General features: G+C 40.4%; 1 protein-coding gene across 1 annotated transcript in view; it reads left to right on the plus strand.

The window, feature by feature from the left end:
- LOC528282 (phosphatidylcholine transfer protein) overlaps positions 1-22757 on the plus strand; it is a 79204-nt gene that overhangs the window by 5644 nt on the left and 50803 nt on the right. The window contains exon 2 of the mRNA XM_002695566.6: positions 3263-3351. Within this exon, the coding sequence (XP_002695612.1) occupies positions 3263-3351 (89 nt within the window). The remainder of the gene's footprint in view (positions 1-3262; positions 3352-22757) is intronic.

The raw sequence follows: 22757 nt of genomic DNA on the forward strand, positions 1-22757 counted from the left end.
TTTGCATCAGATGGCCAAAGTATCAGAGCCTCAGCATCAATTCTTCCAATAAATATTCGGATTGATCTCCTTTAACATGGTCCACTGGAGAAGGGAATGGCAAACCACTCCAGTATTACTGCCTTGAGGATCTCATGAACAGTATGAAAAGGCAAAAAGATATGACACCAGAAGAAGAGCCCCCCAGGTTGGTAGGTGTCCAGTGTGCTATTGTGGAAGAATGGAGAAATAGCTTCAGAAAGAGAGCTGGGCCAAAGCAGAAGTGACACTCAGGTGTGGTTGTGTCTGTTGGTGAAAGTTAAGTCCAGTGTTGTAAAGAACAATACTGCATAGGAACCTGGAATGTTAAGTCCAGGAATCAAGATAAATTGTATGTAGTCAAGCTGGAGATGGCTTGAATGAAAATTGACATTTTTGGAATCAGTGAACTAGAATGAACAGAAAAGGGTGAATTTAATTCAGATGACCATTATATCAATTAATGTGGTCAAGAACCCCTTAGAAGAAAAGGAGTAGCCCTCATAGTCAACAAAAGAGTCTGAAATGCAGCACTTGGGTGCAGTCTCAAAAGTGACAGAACGATCTTTGTTCATTTCCAAGGCAAACCATTTAACATCACAATAATTCAAGTCTATGCCCCAACCACTAATGCCAAAGTAGCTGTACTTGAACAGTGCTATGAACACCTCCAAGACCTTCTAGAACTAACACCAAAAGAAAAAAAGAAAAAAAAAAGCTGTCCTTTGCATCATAGGGGGTTAGAATACAAAAGTAGGAAGTCAAGAGACACCTGGAGTAACAGGCAGGTTTGGCCTTGGAGTACAGAATGAAGCAGGCCAAAGGCTAAAGAGTTTTGTCAAAAGAACACACTGGTCAGAGCAAGCCCTCTCTTCCAACAACACAAGAGGTGATTTTATACATGGATAGACCCCTGCCCTCCCCTAAATGAAAGTAACCTTGTAATAACCAACCTGCTCTTTTCCTAATATAACCTCTTTATTTCTGCTCTCTTCTGCTTACAAAAGTCTCTCATTTATTCATCCCTTGAAGCCCCTTACTGTCTCCTAGGAGAGATGCTGTCCAATTGAATTGACTTTTTTTAAAACAATAATGGCTATCATTTATTGAGCAATTATTATGTGTTAGGAACTAAACTTATTGCATGCTTTATTTCATTGGTTCTTTTTTACCCCCCTTGAATGTATTATTTTTTTTATTTTAAATTTATTTTAATTGGAGGCGAATTACTTTACAATATTGTGATGCTTTTTGCTATACACTGACATGCATCAGCCATGGGTGTACATGTGTCCCCCCATCCTGAACCCCCCTTCCACCTCCCTCCCCATTCTGAGCACCAGCTTTGAGTGCCCTGCTTCTTGCATCGAACTTCAACAGGTCGTCTGTTTTACATATGGTAATATACATGTTTCAATGCTATTCTCTCAAATCATCCTACCCTCAATTTTTACTTAAAGAAGCTCTTAAAAATTTTAATATGTCTTAGTTTATCTTTGAAACATTCTGGGATAAAAAGAGGATATCAAAGAAGACCCCCAGAAGGCCCCCAGGAGCAAAAGCAACCAGACTTGGGTACTTACTGAGCCCCTGAACTCTGCTTTCTTATCAGGAATTTCTGGAGGTGGTAAGTTCCTCTTAGATTCTAGTTCTGTAGCTTTTCCTTGAGGTATCAGACTTTACTTGAGCACATCTTCTTCATGACTGTGTCCAGAAACTGGCTAAAACCAGATTGGATCTGTCTTAAAAATTGGACGGGCTTCCCTGATAGCTCATTTGGTAAGGAATTTGCCTGCAATGCAGGAGACCTGGTTTGATTCTTGGGTTGAGAAGATCCGCTGGAGAAGGGAACAGCTACCCACTCCAGTATTCTGGCCTGGAGAATTCCATGGACTGTATAGTCCATGGGGTTTCAAAGAGTCAGACACAACTGAGTTACTTGCACTTCACTAGAAATTGGACTGAGTCTGGGATTGAACTGGATCAAGATTAGAAACTTAAATGAGTGTAGAGTCAGTCTGGATCATACTTAAGTTGGACTGAGACTGGTGTGAGACTTCAGGTGAATAAAATTTTGTTTTAGGGCTGGACCAACAGGATAGCCTTACCAAAGATAATCTTGAATCACAGTGGCCCCAGTGGAGAAATTGTAACCTTGATAATCTTATCATTTATGATATGATCTAGAATAAAAGAGCTTCCTGGGTAGCTCAGCTGGTAAAGAATCCACCTGTAATGCAGGAGACCCTGATTCAACTGCTGGATCAGGAAGTTCCCCTGGAGAAGGGATAGGCTACCCACTCCAGTGTTCTTGGGCTTCCCTGGTGACTCAGATGGTAAAGAATCCTCCTGCAATATGGGATTGCATGTTCGATCCCTGGGTTGGGAAGATCCCCTGGAGAAGAGAATGGCAACCAATATTCTTTCCTGGAGAATCCCCATGGACAGAGGAGCCTGTGGGCTGCAGTCCATGGGGTTGCAGAGTAGAACAGGACTGAGCAACTAAGCACAGCACAGCATTAGAATAAAATGGGAAACCAGAATTGAAAGAGACACGTGTACCCCAATGTTCATTGCAGCACTGCTTATAATAGCCAGGACTTGGAAACAACCTAGATGTCCATCAGCAGATGAATGGATAAGAAAGCTGTGGTACATATACACAATGGAGTATTACTCAGCCATTAAAAATAATACATTTGAATCAGGTCTAATGAGGTGGATGAAACTGGAGCCTACTATACAGAGTGAAGTAAGCAAGAAAGAAAAACACCAATACAGTATACTAACGCATATATATGGAATTTAGAAAGATGGTAACGATAACCCTGTATGCGAGACAGCAAAAGAGACACAGATGTATAGAACAGTCTTTTGGACGCTGTGGGACAGGCCAGGGGTTGGGGGGGGGGTGATTTGGGAGAATGGCATTGAAAAATGTGTAATATCATATAAGAAACTAATCACCAATCCAGATTCGATGCAGGATATAGGAAGCTTGGGGCTGGTGCACTGGGATGACCCAGAGGGATGGTATAGGGAGGGAGGTAGGAAGGGGGTTCAGGATTGGGAACACATGTACACCCGTGGCGGATTCATGTTGATATATGGCAAAACCAATACAATATTGTAAAGTAATTAGCCTCTAATTAAAATAAATAAATTTAAATTAAAAAAAAATGGGGATCTCAGCCAAGAACTCATTATAAAGGTAGGGGGAATATGATTTTTTCTTCTCTAAAAGTTTAGATGACCAGAATGTGGTTTGCTGGACCCTACTCACTCCAGAGCCTGCAGAAAGGATCCTAGGAAAACTGCCAGAAGCCAGCAAAGGTAAGAATTCTTACCAAAGTCAGTTCTCTCATCGCTATCTCCATCAATAGTGCATGGCTAACAGAGGAGGTAAAATTTCATTTTCTCCCTTCCTTTCTAAATTCAGACTGGTAGGCAGTAAGCATTCTTAAGAATTAGATCTTTGAATTGTAAATTGGCTTTTGAGTACCTGAGGGTTGTGGATTCCTTCTTTCTCAAGCACAGCCATTGTGTTCCTGTTTGTCTAACTTCTGTCCTGATAACTTGGCTTGGCGGTAACCAATTTAAAGATCCAAAAATTTTAGCTGGGGGGAAATGTGGGCTGCACTCCATGTGCAGCCTATGACCTACCACTGTTGTCAGCTTTCAAGGGAGCTATCTGAGCCTTTCTTTCTTTCTTTTTGTTATCTTTGGTATAGTTCTGGAACTTGGGGAGGGGGTGGGGGTAATGTCTTTTGCGCCTTATGGGCTTGTTCAGTATTTATGACCTAGGAGTATGTACTGTTTGTCCAGCAGAACACGGTAAGATATTCATAGGAAAATATATTTTTTAAATTCTATGTTAGGAAATTGGCCAAATTGGAAGTTGACATTCAGAGCTTGTTTGGAAACCTTTTCTTAAGGCCTTTTCTTCTAAACTAAAGTGAAACTATTGAGCCAGAGGCAAAGAAAAATTCTGAAGCCTTTGTGGAAAAGCTTATTAAAACACTTCACAGACACACAGCTCTAAATCTAGAATATAGGACTTTTTAAAAAAGCAATATTTTGATTATTCTTTATTCTTGAGTAGAAATTTGTTACTATTCCTTCAAATTATATCCTTTAAGTAGGTCTTAATAAATAGCCTTTTAAAAAAATTTTTGCATTTATCCTTGACTATCACATTTTAAAATTTATTTTTAGTTGGAGGATAATTGCTTTACAATAGTGTGTTGGTTTTAGCCATAAATTAATATGAATCAGCCACAGGCATACATATTCTCCCTCCCTCTTGAACACCCCTCCCACCACCCACCCCTTCCATCTCTCTAGGTTGTCACCCTGTCCAACTCTCTATGAATCACAGAGTACCAGGTTTAAGCTCCCTGTGTCATACAGCAAATTCCCACTGGCTATCTATTTTAAATATGGTAATGTTTATATTTCAATGCTATGCTTTCAATTTGTCCCTCCCTCTCCTTCCCCCTCTGTGCCCACAAGTCTGTTCTCTATGTCTGCATCTCCATTCCTGCCCTTCAAATAGCTTCATTAGTACCACCTTTCTGGATTCTATATATATCCATTAATAATCTATATTTGCTTTTCTCTTTCTGATTTACAGGCTTCCCTTGTGGCTGGTAAAGAATCCACATGAAATGAGGGAGATTTAGGTTCAGAAGATCCCCTGGAAAAGGGAAAGACTACCCACTCCAGTATTCTGGCCTGGAAAATTCTATGGACTGTATAGTCTCTGAGATTGCAAAGAGTTGGACACAACTAAGAAAGAAAGTTATGACCAACATAGATAGCATATTCAAAAGCAGAGACATTACTTTGCCAACAAAGGTCTGTCTAGTCAAGGCTATGGTTTTTCCTGTGGTCATGTATGGATGTGAGAATTGGACTGTGAAGAAGGCTGAGCGCAGAAGAATTGATGCTTTTGAACTGTGGTGTTGGAGAAGACTCTTGAGAGTCCCTTGGACTGCAAGGAGATCCAACCAGTCCACTCTGAAGGAGATCAGCCCTGGGATTTCTTTGGAAGGAATGATGCTAAAGCTGAAACTCCAGTACTTTGGCCACCTCATGCGAAGAGTTGACTCATTGGAAAAGACTCTGATGCTGGGAGGGATTGAGGGCAAGAGGAGAAGGGGACGACAGAGGATGAGATGGCTGGATGGCATCACTGACTCGATGGACGTGAGTCTGGGTGAACTCTGGGAGTTGGTGATAGACAGGGAGGCCTGGTGTGCTGCGATTCATGGGGTCACAAAGAGTTGGACACGACTGAGTGACTGAACTGAACTAAAGTGCCTTTCACTTTCATTTTCACTTTCTGACTTACTTCACTCAGTGTAATAGGCTCTAGGATCATCCACCTCATTAGAATTGGCTCATATGTGTTCCTTTTTATGGCTGAGTAATATTCCATTGTACATATGCACCACAACTTCTGTATCCATTCATTAGTTGATGGACATCTAGGTTGTTTCCATTTCCTAGCTTTTGTAAATAGTGCTGCAATGAACATTGGGGAACATGTGTCTCTGTCAATTTTGATTGACTTCCACTTTAGTTGAAGATCTTTTTGTTGATGTTAAAAAGGGAATTCAGGATAACATAGTTGGATGGGTAAGGAAACCTCCATATCATTCAGATTACCTCCAAGGATTAAATGGCAACCCACTCCAGTACTCTTGCCTGGAAAATTTCATGGACAGAGGAGCCTGGTAGGCTACAGTCTGTGGGATCGCAAAGAAGTGGACCCGACTGAGCAACTTCACTACTTCACTACTTGTCTTATAAATCAAGCCTTTATAAGAACAGAAATGAGGATCTAGAAATAATTCTAAGCCCTCTTATCCTTTCCACCAATCCCCAAATGTACTTTTTTGATCTCAGAAGTCTTGCAGATATTGTAAAAGTTCTGGACTTAAGGAACAACTGGTTCAACTTCCCTTCTTTCTTTGTGCCTTTGAGATGTAAATATTCTACATAATCTTCTTTAGGAAACAAGGGGATTGTTGTCAGAAGGAAAGAAAAAAAAAAGACTACTTTTGAAATAAGGAGTTAAAAAAAATCTTAAGTCTATCACTTGAACATCCCTCCCACCTCCCTCCCCATCCCACCCCTTTAGGTTGTTACTGAGCCCTGGTTTGAGTTCCCTGAGTCATACAGCAAAGCCCTAATGACTATCTATTTCACATGTGGTAATGTGTGTTTACATGTTACTCTCTCCATACATCCCACACTCTCCTTCCTCTCCCACAGCTATGTCCATAAATCTTTTCTCTATGTGTCTCTATTGTTGCTCTGCAAATAGACGCATCAGTACCATCATTCTAGATGCCATATATATGTGTTCAGTTCGGTTCCGTTCAGTCGCTCAGTTGTGTCCAACTCTTTGCAACCCCATGTATCGCAGCATGCCAGGCCTCCCTGTCTATTGCCAATTCCCAGAGTTTACTCAAACTCATGTCCATTGAGTCAGTGATGCCATCCAGCCATCTCATCCTCTGTCGTCCCTTTCTCCTACCTCCAGTCCCTCCCAGGATCAGGGTCTTTTCCAATGAGTCAACTCTTCACATGAGGTGGCCAAAGTACTGGAGTTTCAGCTTTAGCATCAGTCTTTCCAATGAACATCCAGGACTGATCTCCTTTAGGATGGACTGGTTGGATCTCTTTGCAGTCCAAGGGACTCTCAAGAGTCTTCTCCAACACCACAGTTCAAAAGCATCAATTCTTCAGCACTCAGCTTTCTTCACAGTCTAACTCTCACACCCATACATGACTACTGAAAAAACCATAGCCTTGACTAGACAGACCATTGTTGGCAAAGTAATGTCTTTGCTTTATAATATGCTATCTAGGTTGGTCATAACTTTCCTTCCAAGGAGTAAGCATCTTTTGATTTCATGTCTGCAGTCACCATCTGTGGTGATTTAGTATACATTATTTTTTTTCTCTTTCTGATTTACTTCACTCTGTGTAATAGGTTCATCCACCTCATTAGTACTGACTCAAACGTGTTCCTTTTTATAACTGGATGATATTTCATTGTAAGTATGTACCATAGTTTCTTTATCCATTCATCTGTCGATGGATATCTAGGTTGCTTCCACATGAGAGTATAATAGGCAAGAAGGCTGCTGCTGCTGCTGCTAAGTTGCTTCAGTCATGTCAGACTCTGTGCAACCCCATGAACTGCAGCCTACCAGGCTTCTCCATCCACGGGATTCTCCAGGCAAGAAGGCTAGGGGCCCGCAAGTGGGAGGAAATAGAATGCAAGTGTCAGATGTTTTCTTCTCCTTCTCTATACAAAACTTAAAGAAGGTTTCTTTGAAAATTCTGTGTTGCCATGACAACACCTAGTTCGATCTGAACTTAACTTTTCTCAAACCTTGAGCTAGCCAATGTGTTTTTCTTATGGAAATGTTTTTCTTAAGTTATATTAATGAACTGTGTATTTACCTTAGGCTCTGTCCTAGCTATTGTAAATATAGCTGCAATAAACATTGGAGGGATGTTCAAGTGGGAGGGGACATGCATAAAGCTATGGCTGATTCATGTTGATGTTTGGGAGAAACCAACACAATACTGTAAAGCAATTATTCTTCAATTAAAAATAAATAAATTAAAAAATTATTGCCTGTGGTTGCTTCATGTGAAATATCAAACTCTTTCTCAATATTTGATCTTAACTGTTATTGAAAAATAATAACAAAAAGTCCTTAATATAATTACATTTGTTTATAAAGAAAATAAAAATTGCTTACCATATGACAACATTTTTGTAAGTAAACTGAATATAAATAAGAGCTTCTGGGTAAACTCCTTAGGAATAATTACATTTTAGAAATAACTAGTTAAAAATAATCTCTCAAACCAACAAGGACTTACTATATGGTAGAGGGAACTATATACTCCATATCTTTCAATAAGCTACTATGGAAGAATATGAATCAATTAGCTGTATACCTGAACTAGCACAACATTGTAAATCAACTACACTTATACAGAAAAATTAATAAAAAATATCTCCAGATTTTAGGCACTTGAAATTAGGAATTGTGATCAATTAAGTTAAATGATGAAAGTTTATTAAATGGGTCATTTCCAAATTAAAAAAATACCAAAACATTAATTACTGAACACTAGAGGCGGTGGCCAGGAGGAGCAACCCACGCCCCAGGCCAGGGGCGGTGGCTGGGAGGACCAACCCCACGTCAAAGGAGCCCTGGCTGTGCGGGCACAGGAGGGCCTAGAGGAGCTATCCCACGTTGAAGGTCAGGAAGGGTGGCGGTGAGGAGATACCCTTCGTCCAAGGTAAGGAGCAATGGCTGTGCTTTGCTGGAGCAGCCGTGAAGAGATACTCCATGCCCAAGGTAAGAGAAACCCAAGTAAGACGGTAGGTGTTGCAAGAGGGCATCAGAGGGCAGACACATTGAAACCATACTCACAGAAAACTAGTTGATCTAATCACACTAGAACCACAGCCTTGTCTAACTCAATGAAACTAAGCCATGCCTGTGGGGCAACCCAAGATGGGCAGGTCATGGTGGAGAGATCTGACAGAATGTGGTCCACTGGGGAAGGAAATGGCAAACCACTTCAGTATTCTTGCCTTGAGAACCCCATGAACAATATGAAAAGGCAAAATGATAGGATACTGAAAGAGAAACTCCCCAGGTCGGTAGGTGCCCAATATGCTACTGGAGATCAGTGGAGAAATAACTCAGGAAAGAATGAAGGGATGGAGCCAAAGCAAAAACAATACCCAGCTGTGGATGTGACTGGTGATAGAAGCAAGGTCCGATGCTGTAAAGACCAATATTGAATAGGAACCTGGAATGTCAGGTCTATGAATCAAGGCAAATTAGAAGTGGTCAAACAAGAGATGGCAAGAGTGAATGTCGACATTCTAGGAATCAGCGAACTGAAATGGACTGGAATGGGTGAATTTAACTCAGATGACCATTATATCTACTACTGTGGGCAGGAATCCCACAGAAGAAATGGAGTAGCCATCGTGGTCAACAAAAGAGTCCGAAATGCAGTACTTGGATGCAATCCCCAAAATGACAGAATGATCTCTGTTCATTTCCAAGGCAAACCATTCAATATCACAGTAATCCAAGTCTATGCCCCAACCAGTAATGCTGAAGAAGCTGAAGTTGAACGGTTCTATGAAGACGTACAAGACCTTTTAGAACTAACACCCAAAAAAGATGTCCTTTTCATTATAGGGGACCTGAATGCAAAAGTAGGAAGTCAAGAAACACCTGGAGTAACAGGCAAATTTGGCCTTGGAATACAGAATGAAGCAGGGCAAAGACTAATAGACTTTTGCCAAGAAAATGCACTGGTCATAACAAACAGCCTCTTCCAACAACACAAGAGAAGACTCTATACATGGACATCACCAGATGGTCAACACTGAAATCAGATTGATTATATTCTTTGCAGCCAAAGATGGAGAAGCTCTATATAGTGAGCAAAAACAAGACCAGGAGCTGACTATGGCTCAGACCATGAACTCCTTATTGCCAAATTCAGACTGAAATTGAAGAAAGTAGGGAAAACCACTAGACCATTCAGGTATGACCTAAATCATATCCCTTTTGATTATACAGTGTAAGTGAGAAATAGATTTAAGGGCCTAGATCTGATAGACAGAGTGCCTGATGAACTATGGAATGAGGTCTGTGACATTGTACAGGAGACAGGGATCAAGACCATCCCCATGGAAAAGAAATGGAAAAAGCAAAATGGCTGTCTGTGGAGGCCTTACAAATAGCTATGAAAAGAAGAGAAGCAAAAAGCAAAGGAGAAAAGGAAAGATATAAACATCTGAATGCAGAGTTCCAAAGAATAGCAAGGAGAGATAAGAAAGCCTTCCTCAGCGATCAGTGCAAAGAAATAGACGAAAACAACAGAATGGGAAAGACTAGAGATCTCTTCAAGAAAATCAGAGATACCAAAGGAACATTTCATGCAAAGATGGGATCGATAAAGGACAGAAATGGTATGGACCTAACAGAAGCAGAAGATATTAAGAGGTGGCAAGAATACACAGAAGAACTGTACAAAAAAGATCTTCACGACCCAGATAATCACGATGGTGTGATCACTGACTTGGAGCCAGACATCCTGGAATGTGAAGTCAAGTGGGCCTTAGAAAGCATCACTACGAACAAAGCTAGTGGAGGTGATAGAGTTCCAGTTGAGCTATTCCAAATCCTGAAAGATGTTGCTGTGAAAGTGCTGCACTCAATATGCCAGCAAATTTGGAAAACTCAGCAGTGGCCACAGGACTGGAATAGGTCAGTTTTCATTCCAATCCCAAAGAAAGGCAATGCCAAAGAATGCTCAGGCTACCACACAGTTGTACTCATCTCACATGCTTGTAAAGTAATGCTCAAAATTCTCCAAGCCAGGCTTCAGCAATACGTGAACCATGAACTTCCTGATGTTCAAGCTGGTTTTAGAAAAGGCAGAGGAACCAGAGATCAAATTGCCCACATCTGCTGGATCATGGAAAAAGCAAGAGAGTTCCAGAAAAGCATCTATTTCTGCTTTATTGACTATGCCAAAGCCTTTGACTGTGTGGATCACAATAAACTGTGGGAAATTCTGAAAGAGATGGGAATACCAGACCACCTGACCTGCCTCTTGAGAAATCTGTATGCAGGTCAGGAAGCAACAGTTAGAACTGGACATGGAACAACAGACTGGTTCCAAATAGGAAAAGGAGTATGTCAAGGCTGTATATTGTCACCGTGCTTATTTAACTTCTATGCAAAGTACATCATGAGAAACACTGGACTGGAAGAAACACAAGCTGGAATCAAGATTGCCAGGAGAAATCTCAATAACCTCAGATATGCAGATGACACCACCCTTATGGCAGAATGTGAAGAGGAACTAAAAAGCCTCTTGATGAAAGTGAAAGTGGAGAGTGAAAAGTTGGCTTAAAGCTCAACATTCAGAAAACGAAGATCATGGCATCTGGTCCCACCACTTCATGGGAAATAGATGGGGAAACAGTGGAAACAGTGTCAGACTTTATTTTTCTGGGCTCCAAAATCACTGCAGATGGTGACTGCAGCCATGAAATTAAAAGACACTTACTCCTTGGAAGGAAACTTATGACCAACCTAGATAGCATATTCAAAAGCAGAGACATTACTTTGCCAACAAAGGTCCATCTAGTCAAGGCTATGGTTTTTCCTGTGGTCATGTATGGATGTGAGATTTGTACTGTGAAGAAGGCTAAGCACCGAAGAATTGATGCTTTTGAACTGTGGTGTTGGAGAAGACTCTTGAGAGTCCCTTGGACTGCAAGGAGATCCAACCAGTCCATTCTGAAGGAGATCAGCCCTGGGATTTCTTTGGAAGGAATGATGCTAAAGCTGAAGCTCCAGTACTTTGGCCACCTCATGCGAAGAGTTGACTCATTGGAAAAGACTCTGATGCTGGGGGGGATTGAGGGCAAGAGGAGAAGGGGACGACAGAGGATGAGATGGCTGGATGGCATCACTGACTCGATGGACGTGAGTCTCGGTGAACTCCGGGAGTTGGTGTTGGATAGGGAGGCCTGGCGTGCTGTGATTCATGGGGTTGTAAAGAGTCGGACATGACTGAGTGATTCATCTGATCTGATCTGATATGATATGAGCTTCCTTTTGCAAAGAAATTAAAAGTATTTAGGATGATTTAAAAAATATATTTGGTGCCACACTGAGGTGTTTTCTATGAAAAAGCACATATTTAAAAAAATATTACTGGTTTTATGCTTGCCAATCTACAGAATGCTAATGTAAAAAGTTCATAATTGGTCACTTCTTAGTTTTCACTTATAATTAAGGTTTACAGAATTGAGGATTTGAATTTAAATATGAAATTAAAGTTGCTAGAAGCAATGGCACCCCACTCCAGAACTCTTTCCTGGAAAATCCCGTGGATGGAGGAGCCTGGTGGGCTGCAGTCCATGGGGTCGTGAAGAGTCAGACATGACTGAGCGACTTCACTTTCACCTTTCACTTTCCTGCATTGGAGAAGGAAATGGCAACCCACCCGTGTTCTTGCCTGGAGAATCCCAGGGACAGGGGAGCCTGGTGGGCTGCCGTCTATGGGGTCACACAGAGTCGGACACGACTGAAGTGACTTAATAGTAGTGGTAGTAGAAGTAATAAGGGAAACATTTCAGTATATAGTAGCAAAGTAGGATGTGTGTTTTCAGTAAAAAAAAGATAGGAGTGGAACTGCATTATGTTAAAAAAAGAAAAGAAAGTAATTTTGTCTTAGAGCTGGTTGTCCTGATTGAAAAAAAAAAAAAAAAAAAGACAAACTAATGTGGATACAGAAATTTATGGAAGATTAGAGAAAACAACCCTGAGAACAGAGTTTTGTGCATCGGAATGATTGGCTTAGAATTAATTTGATTGAGTAAATTTTAAAAGTAAATGTGTATAAAAGCAGGATTTGTTTTTTTTCTCTGCTGAGGACAGTTTTCTTAAAATACTGATCTCCTACCTTTAACCAGGAATCTGTTATAACTTCCTTATTTTGCCTTTGAAATCTTTGGTTGTCATTTTGGTCAAGTGAATAAACACTGATTCACAGTGAACTATGATCCTATTTGACCAAGTAGCTTGAAACGTTTTGATATTTTTGATGAAAAATTTCCCAGATCAAATTCTAACGTAGTTCTTTGACCTCTAGCCAAATTTTGGTTACTTCAAAGGACCATTGAAACATCCCAAAGAGAGATATAAACTAATTAGGTTTATTTGGTATGTTAAATTACATGGGAAGTATTGTCAAATAAGTAAAAAGTCTTCTTAGGTTACACTGTGTGAATAAATGTTATTAATCTAGAAATTATATGTAATTTCTAAGAATATGGTATGTTCTGGTAAAATGTTATCAGTCATAATTTAAGTCATTATCTTAAAATGTTCCATGTCACAGCTGTAACCAAATTCCTTTGTCAATTGTGTAGTGAGCAGGTCTTTAACCATGCCTTCTTAAAACTGGTAACAAAAAGGGTTATTTATATAGCACTGTGTGAAATAGTGAATATGGTTATAAATTTATGGTTTCTATCTAAAGTATTACTAACTTTCAATCTTTCTTTTCCAGATAAAAGACTTTTATCTGGAAAAGACTCTCCCCCTCAAACTAATTATGAGTTACAGCAACTTGGTGAATTATACCTTTTAAGCAGAATTGAAACATTTATCTTTTCTCTCTCAATGATCCCTCCAGAGACTGGAAACTCTTAGGTTTCCAGAAACTTTGAAAATCAAGTAAATTATGAGTTACAGCAACTTGGTGAATTATACCTTTTAAGCAGAATTGAAACGTTTATCTTTTCTCTCTCAATGATCCCTCCAGAGACTGGAAACTCTTAGGTTTCCAGAAACTTTGAAAATCAAGTAAATTAGGAAAGCAATCTCCTAACAGGTTCAGGAATCTCAAAGTATTTGGGGCCCTTGAAAAGGGATAGATTGACTCAAATCTATAGTTAACACAGGTGAAATCTGTGACTAGACTTTGGCCTGACTTTCCTGGCTTTAGGAGGCCTTTTAAAAATTCAATCTGAATTTCCATATAAAAGGTTTTAGCAAAACCTATTTCAAAAGACCTGTGTGATTACATGTGTATAAATCATCAGGCCAAGTTTATTGAAACCAGAGTTATTTTGCAAACAAATTAGTCTTGTTTTTGGTAGAAACAAGGGTAATTTTAGGGAGAAAAAGGTTATGTTTATGTGGAGAGTAAATTCAAGTTGTGTTAATAGAAGTCTTTATTTACCAAGAGTCACTTCCCAGATAGCTCTGCTGTTACATTGCTGTAACTTTTAGTTGAATTATTAAAAGGACACTTTAGTTTGTTTCTGAAGTGCCGTTCATTAGTATGTCTTTGGATGAAGATCAGATGCCCCATGACCTGCAACCAGGGGATTATTCATACTGGAAAAGGCATGATTCAAAGGACTATCCCCAACCTAGATGGAAGGATTCTTATCAGGTACTCTTCACTAGCTCATGCATATTTCATCTGAAGGAAATTGATGTTTTGATTACTGCTTTCACCTAGAGAGGGACTTTACAATGTACTGGACTATACACAGGCTACTGATCTCAAAATCACCTTAAAACAACGGTCACGCAGAGGGCAAACCACCAGACAGGGTGGTAGGAAAAAGTAGACAGGTGATCTAAGTTGCCAAGCAGGCCTGCGGACTGAGTACTTTGATAATTGCTCGTCCTTGCTTATGAAATGAATGCATTAGTCCCAGTATTTCTAGATTAACTTGAGTGGATTTCTCCACTCAAGGCTCTAAATGGATGACCCTTAGGAAATTATTCTAGAAGGAAGAAGCTATAGTTCTTTTGACATTGATATTACTGGATGAGATTCTCTCATTTGGCCAATCAATCACAGCTGCTCTGATCATTGTCATAAATATAAAAGATCCTCCCCCTTATGTTGGAAACAATTAAACAATAGTAAGTGTGACCAGCTTAATAGTATGAAGAAATGTGACTGGGTGCTATATGAACAATGCCAAGATATCATTTCCTTCAAAGACAAGGATTGGTACTGAATATATTAAGTCAGATGAGCTGTGAATATACTGGGTGGCACCTAATGGAAGTTCTTGAGTTCTTACTTATAACCTTACAGATACTACTAACTCTATTACTTATATTCTGCTTATTTCATACTGATAAAATAATGATTAGATGACTTGAAGTAGTTGACGAGACATATAGTTCTATATAAGATCAATAATAGTAATAGTGTAACTTTAAATATGGGAAGAAGCAACCAGAGGGAGTCGTAATGCACTAGTAAGACAGGTGGTCCTGAGACTTGGCAGTGGTTGATAGGGCCTAGTCCAGCAATAGCACACTGAGAGGCCTAAGAATGAAATCTTGGCCTGACCTAGGAACAAGCAATCCTAGCCCTCTGACACAAAATAATCATGAAATGCCTCCCAGGCTATGGTCCAATTTGTGACCATGAGAAGGCACTGCCAACTAAAACTTGGCACTTGCAACCTGTCACTACAAGTATGATATCAGTAACCACTGCAGTTGGGGACCTTCGGTACACCCTGAAAGGAGTTCAGGGTGGAGGTCAGGAATAAGGCACGCTTTTTCACTGAGAAATTCTGGCAGAACAGGCCTTCAAATATCCAGATATTTTCAGAGGAAGATTTCATCAGACCACTTTCTTTCATCTTCTCCTATCTAGACAATCACTGAAGTCTTTAACAGACACGTCTGATCCTCATGACTAATAGCAACATTTTTGTGACTGATAGGAACCTTCTGCCAACATGTGTGCTTGATCGCATGTATCCTCTTTCACTAAAATCACATACATACTGATCTCCCCTTCCATAAGCTCATCAGAGCAGTTCCTCAGAATGATTTGAGTAACTTTCTCCAGGGCTATAGTCCTCATTTTGCCCCAAAGAAAACTTAACTCACAGCTCTCATGCTCTGTATTTTTTTTTCAGTCAACGCCTTCAGACTAAAAATGTTAAATAAAATGTTCTCATGGCAACCCACTCCATTACTCTTGCCTGGGAAATCCCATGGATGGAGGAGCCTGATGGGCTGCAGTCCATGGAGTCGCTAAGAGTTGGACACGACTGAGCGACTTCAGTTTCACTTTTCACTTTCATGCATTGGAGAAGCAAATGGCAACCCATTCCAGTGTTCTTGCTTGGAGAATCCCAGGGATGCGGGAGGCTCATTGGCTGCTGTCTATGGGGTCCCACAGAGTCGGACATGACTGAAGTGACTTAGCAGCAGCAGCAGCATTTTTGATAAGCAACTCTACCACCATCTTTGATATTCTACATAATTTAAGGCAGTCATTGCTCTAAGGTCTCTTGAACGTTGGGCCAAAAACAACTCCAAGGTTTTCTGCATCCCTAAGATTTTCCTTTCAATGGAGGATCATTTTGAAAAATACACATAAAGGAGTATGACAATGTAAGTTATGGTGTGTGGCATTGTGCTCTATCACTAAAAGAAAAGCAGGATTCACCATAAAGCTTTGTGTCCACTTGTCATATAAAGCTAGTTTTAGTTTAGTTTAATTAAAATAAGCATATTTTTAGATTTTTCAGCATTAAATACTTTTATTCTACCTGTGTCTGCTGAAAGTCACATAAGTTCATGTTATCTCTATCACAGAGTCTGTAGCAAGAAAGATAATAAGCTGGACTTCCCTGGTGGTCCAGGGTTTAAGAACCCGCCTGACAACACAGGGGCCATGGGTTTTATCCCTGTTCTAGGAAGATTCCCCATGCTTCTGTGCAACTGGGCATGTGCACCACGACTACTGAAGCCTGTGTGCTCTAGAGTTCACAACCTGCAACAAAACCACGTGTGCTTAGTGTCTCAGTCATGCCCGACTCACTGAGACACTTTGGACTGTAGCCCACCAGGCTCCTCTATCCATGGCATTTTACCGGCAAGAATCCTGGAGTGGGTTGCCATTTCTTCCTCCAGGGGATCTTCCAGACCCAGGGACTGAACTCGTATCTTCTGTGTCTCCTGTGTTTTGCAGATGGGTTCTTTATCCACTGAGCCATCAGGGAAACCCATAGCAAGATAAGCCACAGCAATAAGAAGTCCACATGAACTGCAATGAAGTGTAAACCCACTCACCGCAACTAGAGAAAGCCTGTGCAGCAAGGATTTCCACCATCTTTTTGGGACTTCCCAGTCTACATAATTGTGTGAGTGAAATCCCTGTGATAAAGTTGAATTTGGATGAAGATTAGTCAAAACACAGAGAGAATTTCCTTTAAAATGTGGGGAAGTAAAAGAACTAGATTCAGTGAAAGCACAGAAGTAAGTAATAATAGTGAAGGTTTACTTACCATTTTCAAAATGCCAAGCACACTCTGAACATTTCACTCATTAGAATGTTTCATCCTAACACATCTGTAAGTATAAAGACTGTAACAGAGCAGGGAACTTTATCTTGTCCCCAGCTAAATACACTCAATATATAGAACATACACAATTTTCAACCCTCTGATGAATGAATGAATGAATCGAAAGTAGAACACCACTCTAAAGCCCTAGGATCTCAATCTGACCTTATGGCAGAAAGATGGATATAAAAATTTACACTTTATCTCATGTTCCACTTATTACTTAACAAAAGAGTGAGCTCTTAGAAAAATGAACTTTTAGAATTTTTAACAAATAGATTTTTTTGTGTGTTTTATTTTTTGCTTAGTTTTATTGATTAAAAATTTAAAAATGATTCTGCATTCTTTTTGAATACCTTTGCAGGATGTATAATGACTGTCTAGAAGTTGACACATTCGAAGTTATCATTGGTGTGAATGGGGGAGGAGAGAGGCAAAACACTTCAAGAAAAGAAGAGTTTTTCATTTGCAGGCCAGGGTGCTGGAAGTTAAAAAAAATCTGATTCCCTCAGGGACAGGTATGGAGGTTGGTGGGGGTGGGGAGCAGTTATCAAACCCATTTTCTCCTACCTATTTTACTTAATTCCTCTCTAGTGGTTCATAAACTGAGAAGAAGCCAATGAAAACCAAACAGGTGAAAAATGGCATTTAGAGCTCAGTGAAGGATACACAGCAACTTTTCTTCTACGTCAAGAGCTTAGGAGGGACCTGATCTGTTTCTAAGTGGTCATGGTTTCTGCTTACCGATGAACGCGGAGTTTCATTTTCCCAGGGACAGTGAATAAACTCTTTCTTAGGAACCTAATTTCAGGCCAGTGTTGAATAATTGCTGGATTGCTAAAAGCATCCAAATAGGAGCTCCTGTTTGCTTCCAGCTACTTCAGGCTCTCATATACATTTGCTTTCCATCACAAGCTAGGAAATGTGCCTGTGCAGCCAAGGTGCTGGGTCCCTGGAGAGGGTGTGCAAGGAGGCTGTTTTCTCATGTCTCATCTGGTTTATAACATGCTGGTAGGGTTGAATAATCACTAAAGCTCCATGCCTTCCCATCCAATTATATTCCACTAATTTATGAGACATCCAGCATCTGCTAGGGGACTAGGAGGTCAACCAGATGTTTCCTGATGCAAAGTCAGAGCATTCACATCTCATGAGAGGGGAGGACTGATGGGCACACACCCCTTCTGACACCACTGGGTGAGGCCTGCAGGAGATTTTCTAAGTAGAGAAGCTTGTCCAGGGAAGAGTTCAGCTGGAAGATCTGAGCTGGGGTTAACTCATCCAGATAACTAGGAAGAAGGACTCAGCAATTTAAGCCTGTTTATTCTCCAGGAGCAGTTAGACCCTGCACTCCTTGAATATCCCAGGGCTGGAGGAGAACCTCCACCACAGCTCCCTGGGTACAGTCAGGATCACGTTCACCATATTCCACCCCCCCCCCCACCCCTTTTGTCTGAGCTGGACCTAGCAACTTGCTTGTAAAGAGCAGACCATGCTAGAATTGGTGTAAAGAAGAGCAAGAGTAATGGGATGTCACCCAGAGATTAGACTACGAAAAACTGTGATGTCCTTCTTGCTCATTTTCTCTCTCTGGAGCTTCTCTCTTCCTCTGATGAAGCAAGTCGCCATTTGTGAGCTGCTCTCTGGAGAGGCTGATGTGACAAAGAACTGAAGGTGGTCTTTTGACCGGCAGCCAGTCAGGAGCTGAGACCCTCTGCCCAATAGGCTGGGGGGAACTGAGTCCTGCCAGCAGTCTTCTGAGTGAGACTGAAGAGAATCCATCTCTGTGCTGTCTGGCTTTGCAAGGACTGCAGTCCCAGAGGACCCCTGACTGCAGCCTTGAGAGACGCTGAGCCAGACACCAGGACCAGCTCAACCACACCCAGGCTCCAGACACACTGAAACTCTTAGATAAGAAATGTTGTTTATAGTAAATAAATTCTGGCTACTCAGTGATAGGCGACTCACTTCAGTCAGGTTTCTGCTCAAGTGGCTCCCTGTTTATAGTAGTCTCTTGCCTCCTGAACCAAGGAGGCCAGCAAAATTGATCCCCCCTTATCCCCTATATCCTTGCTCATCTTCATTTTTCCTTATGGAAAATTATTGCTACTTACTTTTGTATTACCTATTTATTGATTAGCTGGCTTCCCTACTAGAATGAAAATCCAATGAACACCATGTCTGTCATTTTTTTGGTAAATAAGATGAATATATATTTGCCCCAATGCTGCTTAGATATATTCATCTAATGCTTATTACAGGGCTAATATATACCAGGTCCAGTGATTATAGATTCCCTGGTATCTAGGTCAGTAAATTTCTAAATAGATGTAGGTAGACTGGTAGATATCTCTATTGGCCTTAGTTTTGCTCTCAGAAATAATAAAGAACATATCAATTCTGTTCCACAAACCCAGTTCTAATTGTTCTGTTAAATCTACTTTTTTGGGTATAAGATCTGGTTATTACATTTATTTTGTATGCTGTAGACTTTTTTTGGAGTTTAAGCATGGGAATTTTACTTTAGTGTATTTTTACTTTTAATTGAAGTTTGGTTGATTTTTAATGTGTTCGTTTCAGGTGTACAAAAAAGTGAATCAGTTATACATGCACACACTATTTTAAAGATTCTTTTCCCATATAGGCCACTACAAGAGTACTGAGTAACATTCTCTGTGCTATACAGTAGGTCCTTATTAGTTATGTAATTTATGCATAGGAGTGTGTATGTGTCAGTCTCAGTCTTCTAATTTATCCCCTCCCCCCATAGATGTAGAAAATAAATTTATGTCACATTGTAGACTTTTACTGGATGTTTGATGTTTCCTCATTGGGTGTTCACATTTGCCATTGAGATTCCGTTTCAACTCTCTGCTTCCTTAGAGGAGGTGTGCGAGCTACTGCTGAGGCGCACTGTCTCCTGGCTTCCACCGGGAGGGGGCAGGCTCATGGTGCCATTAACCAGACCCCTAGGAACCATCTCCTGCATCACCAGACTGATGAACCACGCTGTGTGTCTGCCCGAAGCTCCCACAGTCACTCTTCTTATCTCAAGGCAGAGTCCTCTACGGTAGCCCTGTTGTATGTGTGTGCACTGTCAATGTTAATTGACCTGGCTACTTTCCTACTCTCATAAGATACAGCGAGATAGACAGCCTCTAAACGTGGACCATCTATGTTGCTCTATTTTTACAACTGAGTTATTTCAAGAGTCCTGGCCTCTAGCTTTCTTTGCAAGCTTTTAATCCATTTGCTGTCTATTTCTGGACCACAAAGGATAACAATTCTTATGTTGAAATCCTTTTGTATATAGTTATGTCTGTATAAAAATATAAAATATGATTATATTTATATTTGACATACACATATGTATATGTACAAATAGTCAACTTAGGAGAAGGCAATGGCACCCCACTCCAGTACTCTTGCCTGGGAAATGCCATGGACGGAGGAGCCTGGTAGGCTGCAGTCCATGGGGTCACGAAGAGTCAGACACGACTGAGCAACTTCAATTTCACTTTCATGCATTGGAGAAGGAAATGGCAACCCACTCCAGTGTTCTTGCCTGGAGAATCCCAGAGATGGGGGAGCCTGGTGGGCTGCAATCTATGGGGTCACACAGAGTCGGACATGACTGAAGCGACTTAGCAGCAGCAGCAGCAGCAGCAGTCAACTTAGCTCCCATCTTGAAACTATTATCTCTACCTTGCTTTCCATCGGCCCTTCAAGTATTTGAAGATCTTTAGCACATCATCCCATATTCTCACTTCCTATGTCTAAAGTTATCTCTTCTCTAGTGAATAATCTCCAATGATTTTCTTATATTTTGTTACCAAAACTTCCTGCTCTATTCCAGTAGATACGTTAGAGTTCATTCAGTAGCGCTATATGGCTGCCAGTGTGAGAGGAATAGAGTATGGTGGGACTATTCTTCCTTGTACTCTATTTTTCTGTTAGCGCTAACTCTGATTTATCTTTTTAAACCATATATTTATACAACTGCTGCTGCTTCATAATAATCAACTTTGTAGAGGAGTGTGCTACCCCTTGTCCATATTTTAAATATTAAACTCTGCCAAGCACACTCCTGTACTCCAGAATGAGAGACTTCACACTAGTCTCTACTGAGTTTTACCAAGTTAGTTTTAACCTCTCACACCCTTTTGAAGAATGTCAGTCTATGCAGAAAGACTCCAGTTCAGTTGCTCATTCGTGTCCGACTCTTTGCAACCCCATGGACTGCAGCACGCCAGGCTTCCGTGTCCATCACCAACTCCTGGAGTTTACTCAAACTCATGTCCATTGAGTCAGTGTTGCCATCCAACCATCTCATCCTCTGTCATCCCCTTCTCCTCCCACTTTCAATCTTTCCCAGCATCAGGGTCTTTTCAAATGAATCAGCTCTTCACATCAGGTGTTTATTCCTGTCTTTACTAAACTGCCAATCCTCTGATATATTGATCCCTGGTGAACTGCTATTTCTTCAATATATATGACATTTTTTGCTCTTATTAACTTATCAGAAGGCATACTATATTAGCTTTTTTTAGATGTAAAGCCAATTTCTTACTCACTGAGATTATGTCATCCTTGTATTCAATAAAGATGCATCAAGGGTCAACTCTGTGCCAGGAGCCAAGCTGGACATTGAATACACAAAGATCAACAAGCAAACGTGATTCTTGACCTCGTGAAACTCAAGCTTACTATTCACATTTTTTGAACTGTTTGTTAGACAATACTATAATTTCTAAATTTTTATATTCAGAATTTTACTTTTTTTAAAGTACCAATCTTGATAAAGCAAAAACAGTGCAATGTTAACTGTAGAATTTATGTGGGGGATAGTTGGGTTATTCACTGTATATTTCTTTCTTGTTGTTTAGTCCCTCAGTCATGTCTGACTCTGTAACTCCTTGGACTGTAGCCTGCCAGGATCCTCTATTCATGGGATTTCCCAGACAAACATACTGGAGTGGCCTACCATCTCCTTATTCAGAGGCTCTTCCTGATCCTGTGGGATGGACCTATGTCTCTTGCTCTGGCAGAAGGATTCTTTATTGCGAGCCACCAAGGAAGCCCTGTATTTCTTTCTACTTTTATATATATTTGAAATTTTTAATAATAAAGTTTTGGGGTAAATTTTACTTGTCTTTCACAATCATGGAATTATGCATATCCCTTTTTTAAACTCCTTAGATAGCTTTTCTTGCTTTTTATGAACTTCAGGATGCTACAGCCTCTGTCTCCCGGGATTCCTGGTAAAATTATTGCATAACACAAAGAACACTCAAAGTAAAGATGGACTATGACTCCAACTAAGAGCCTAGCATGAACTGACTCTGTGCCCCTTGACAAATCACTTAATGTCTCTGAGCCTCGATTTTCTGCATCCCTAAAATGGGATAATGTTAACACTCTAAGCTGTTTGAAAAATAAATAAAATTAAGTACAAAATCACTTAGCATATTTAAAATGTATCTACCACACTTCTGCTACTTTCTGAACTTATACACCAAGCACATTGCCATCATTTCCTTCTTTACAAATCTGAATTAAGCAGTTAATATCCATTCAAGCTTTCTTCTTCTTTTACCCTTTGAAAAATAAAATTCTTAGAAACTCATATCTTTAATGTGTTGTTAGATGATTTGGTTCACAAATTTGATGTCAGAAGAGGTAAATTTTTCTATCACCTTCAGTTCAGTTCAGTCGCTCCAGTCATGGCTGACTCTTTGCGACCCCATGGACTGCAGTACAT

The sequence above is a fragment of the Bos taurus genome, chromosome 19, assembly GCF_002263795.3.
Source record: "Bos taurus isolate L1 Dominette 01449 registration number 42190680 breed Hereford chromosome 19, ARS-UCD2.0, whole genome shotgun sequence".
Classification (NCBI taxonomy): domain Eukaryota; kingdom Metazoa; phylum Chordata; class Mammalia; order Artiodactyla; family Bovidae; genus Bos; species Bos taurus.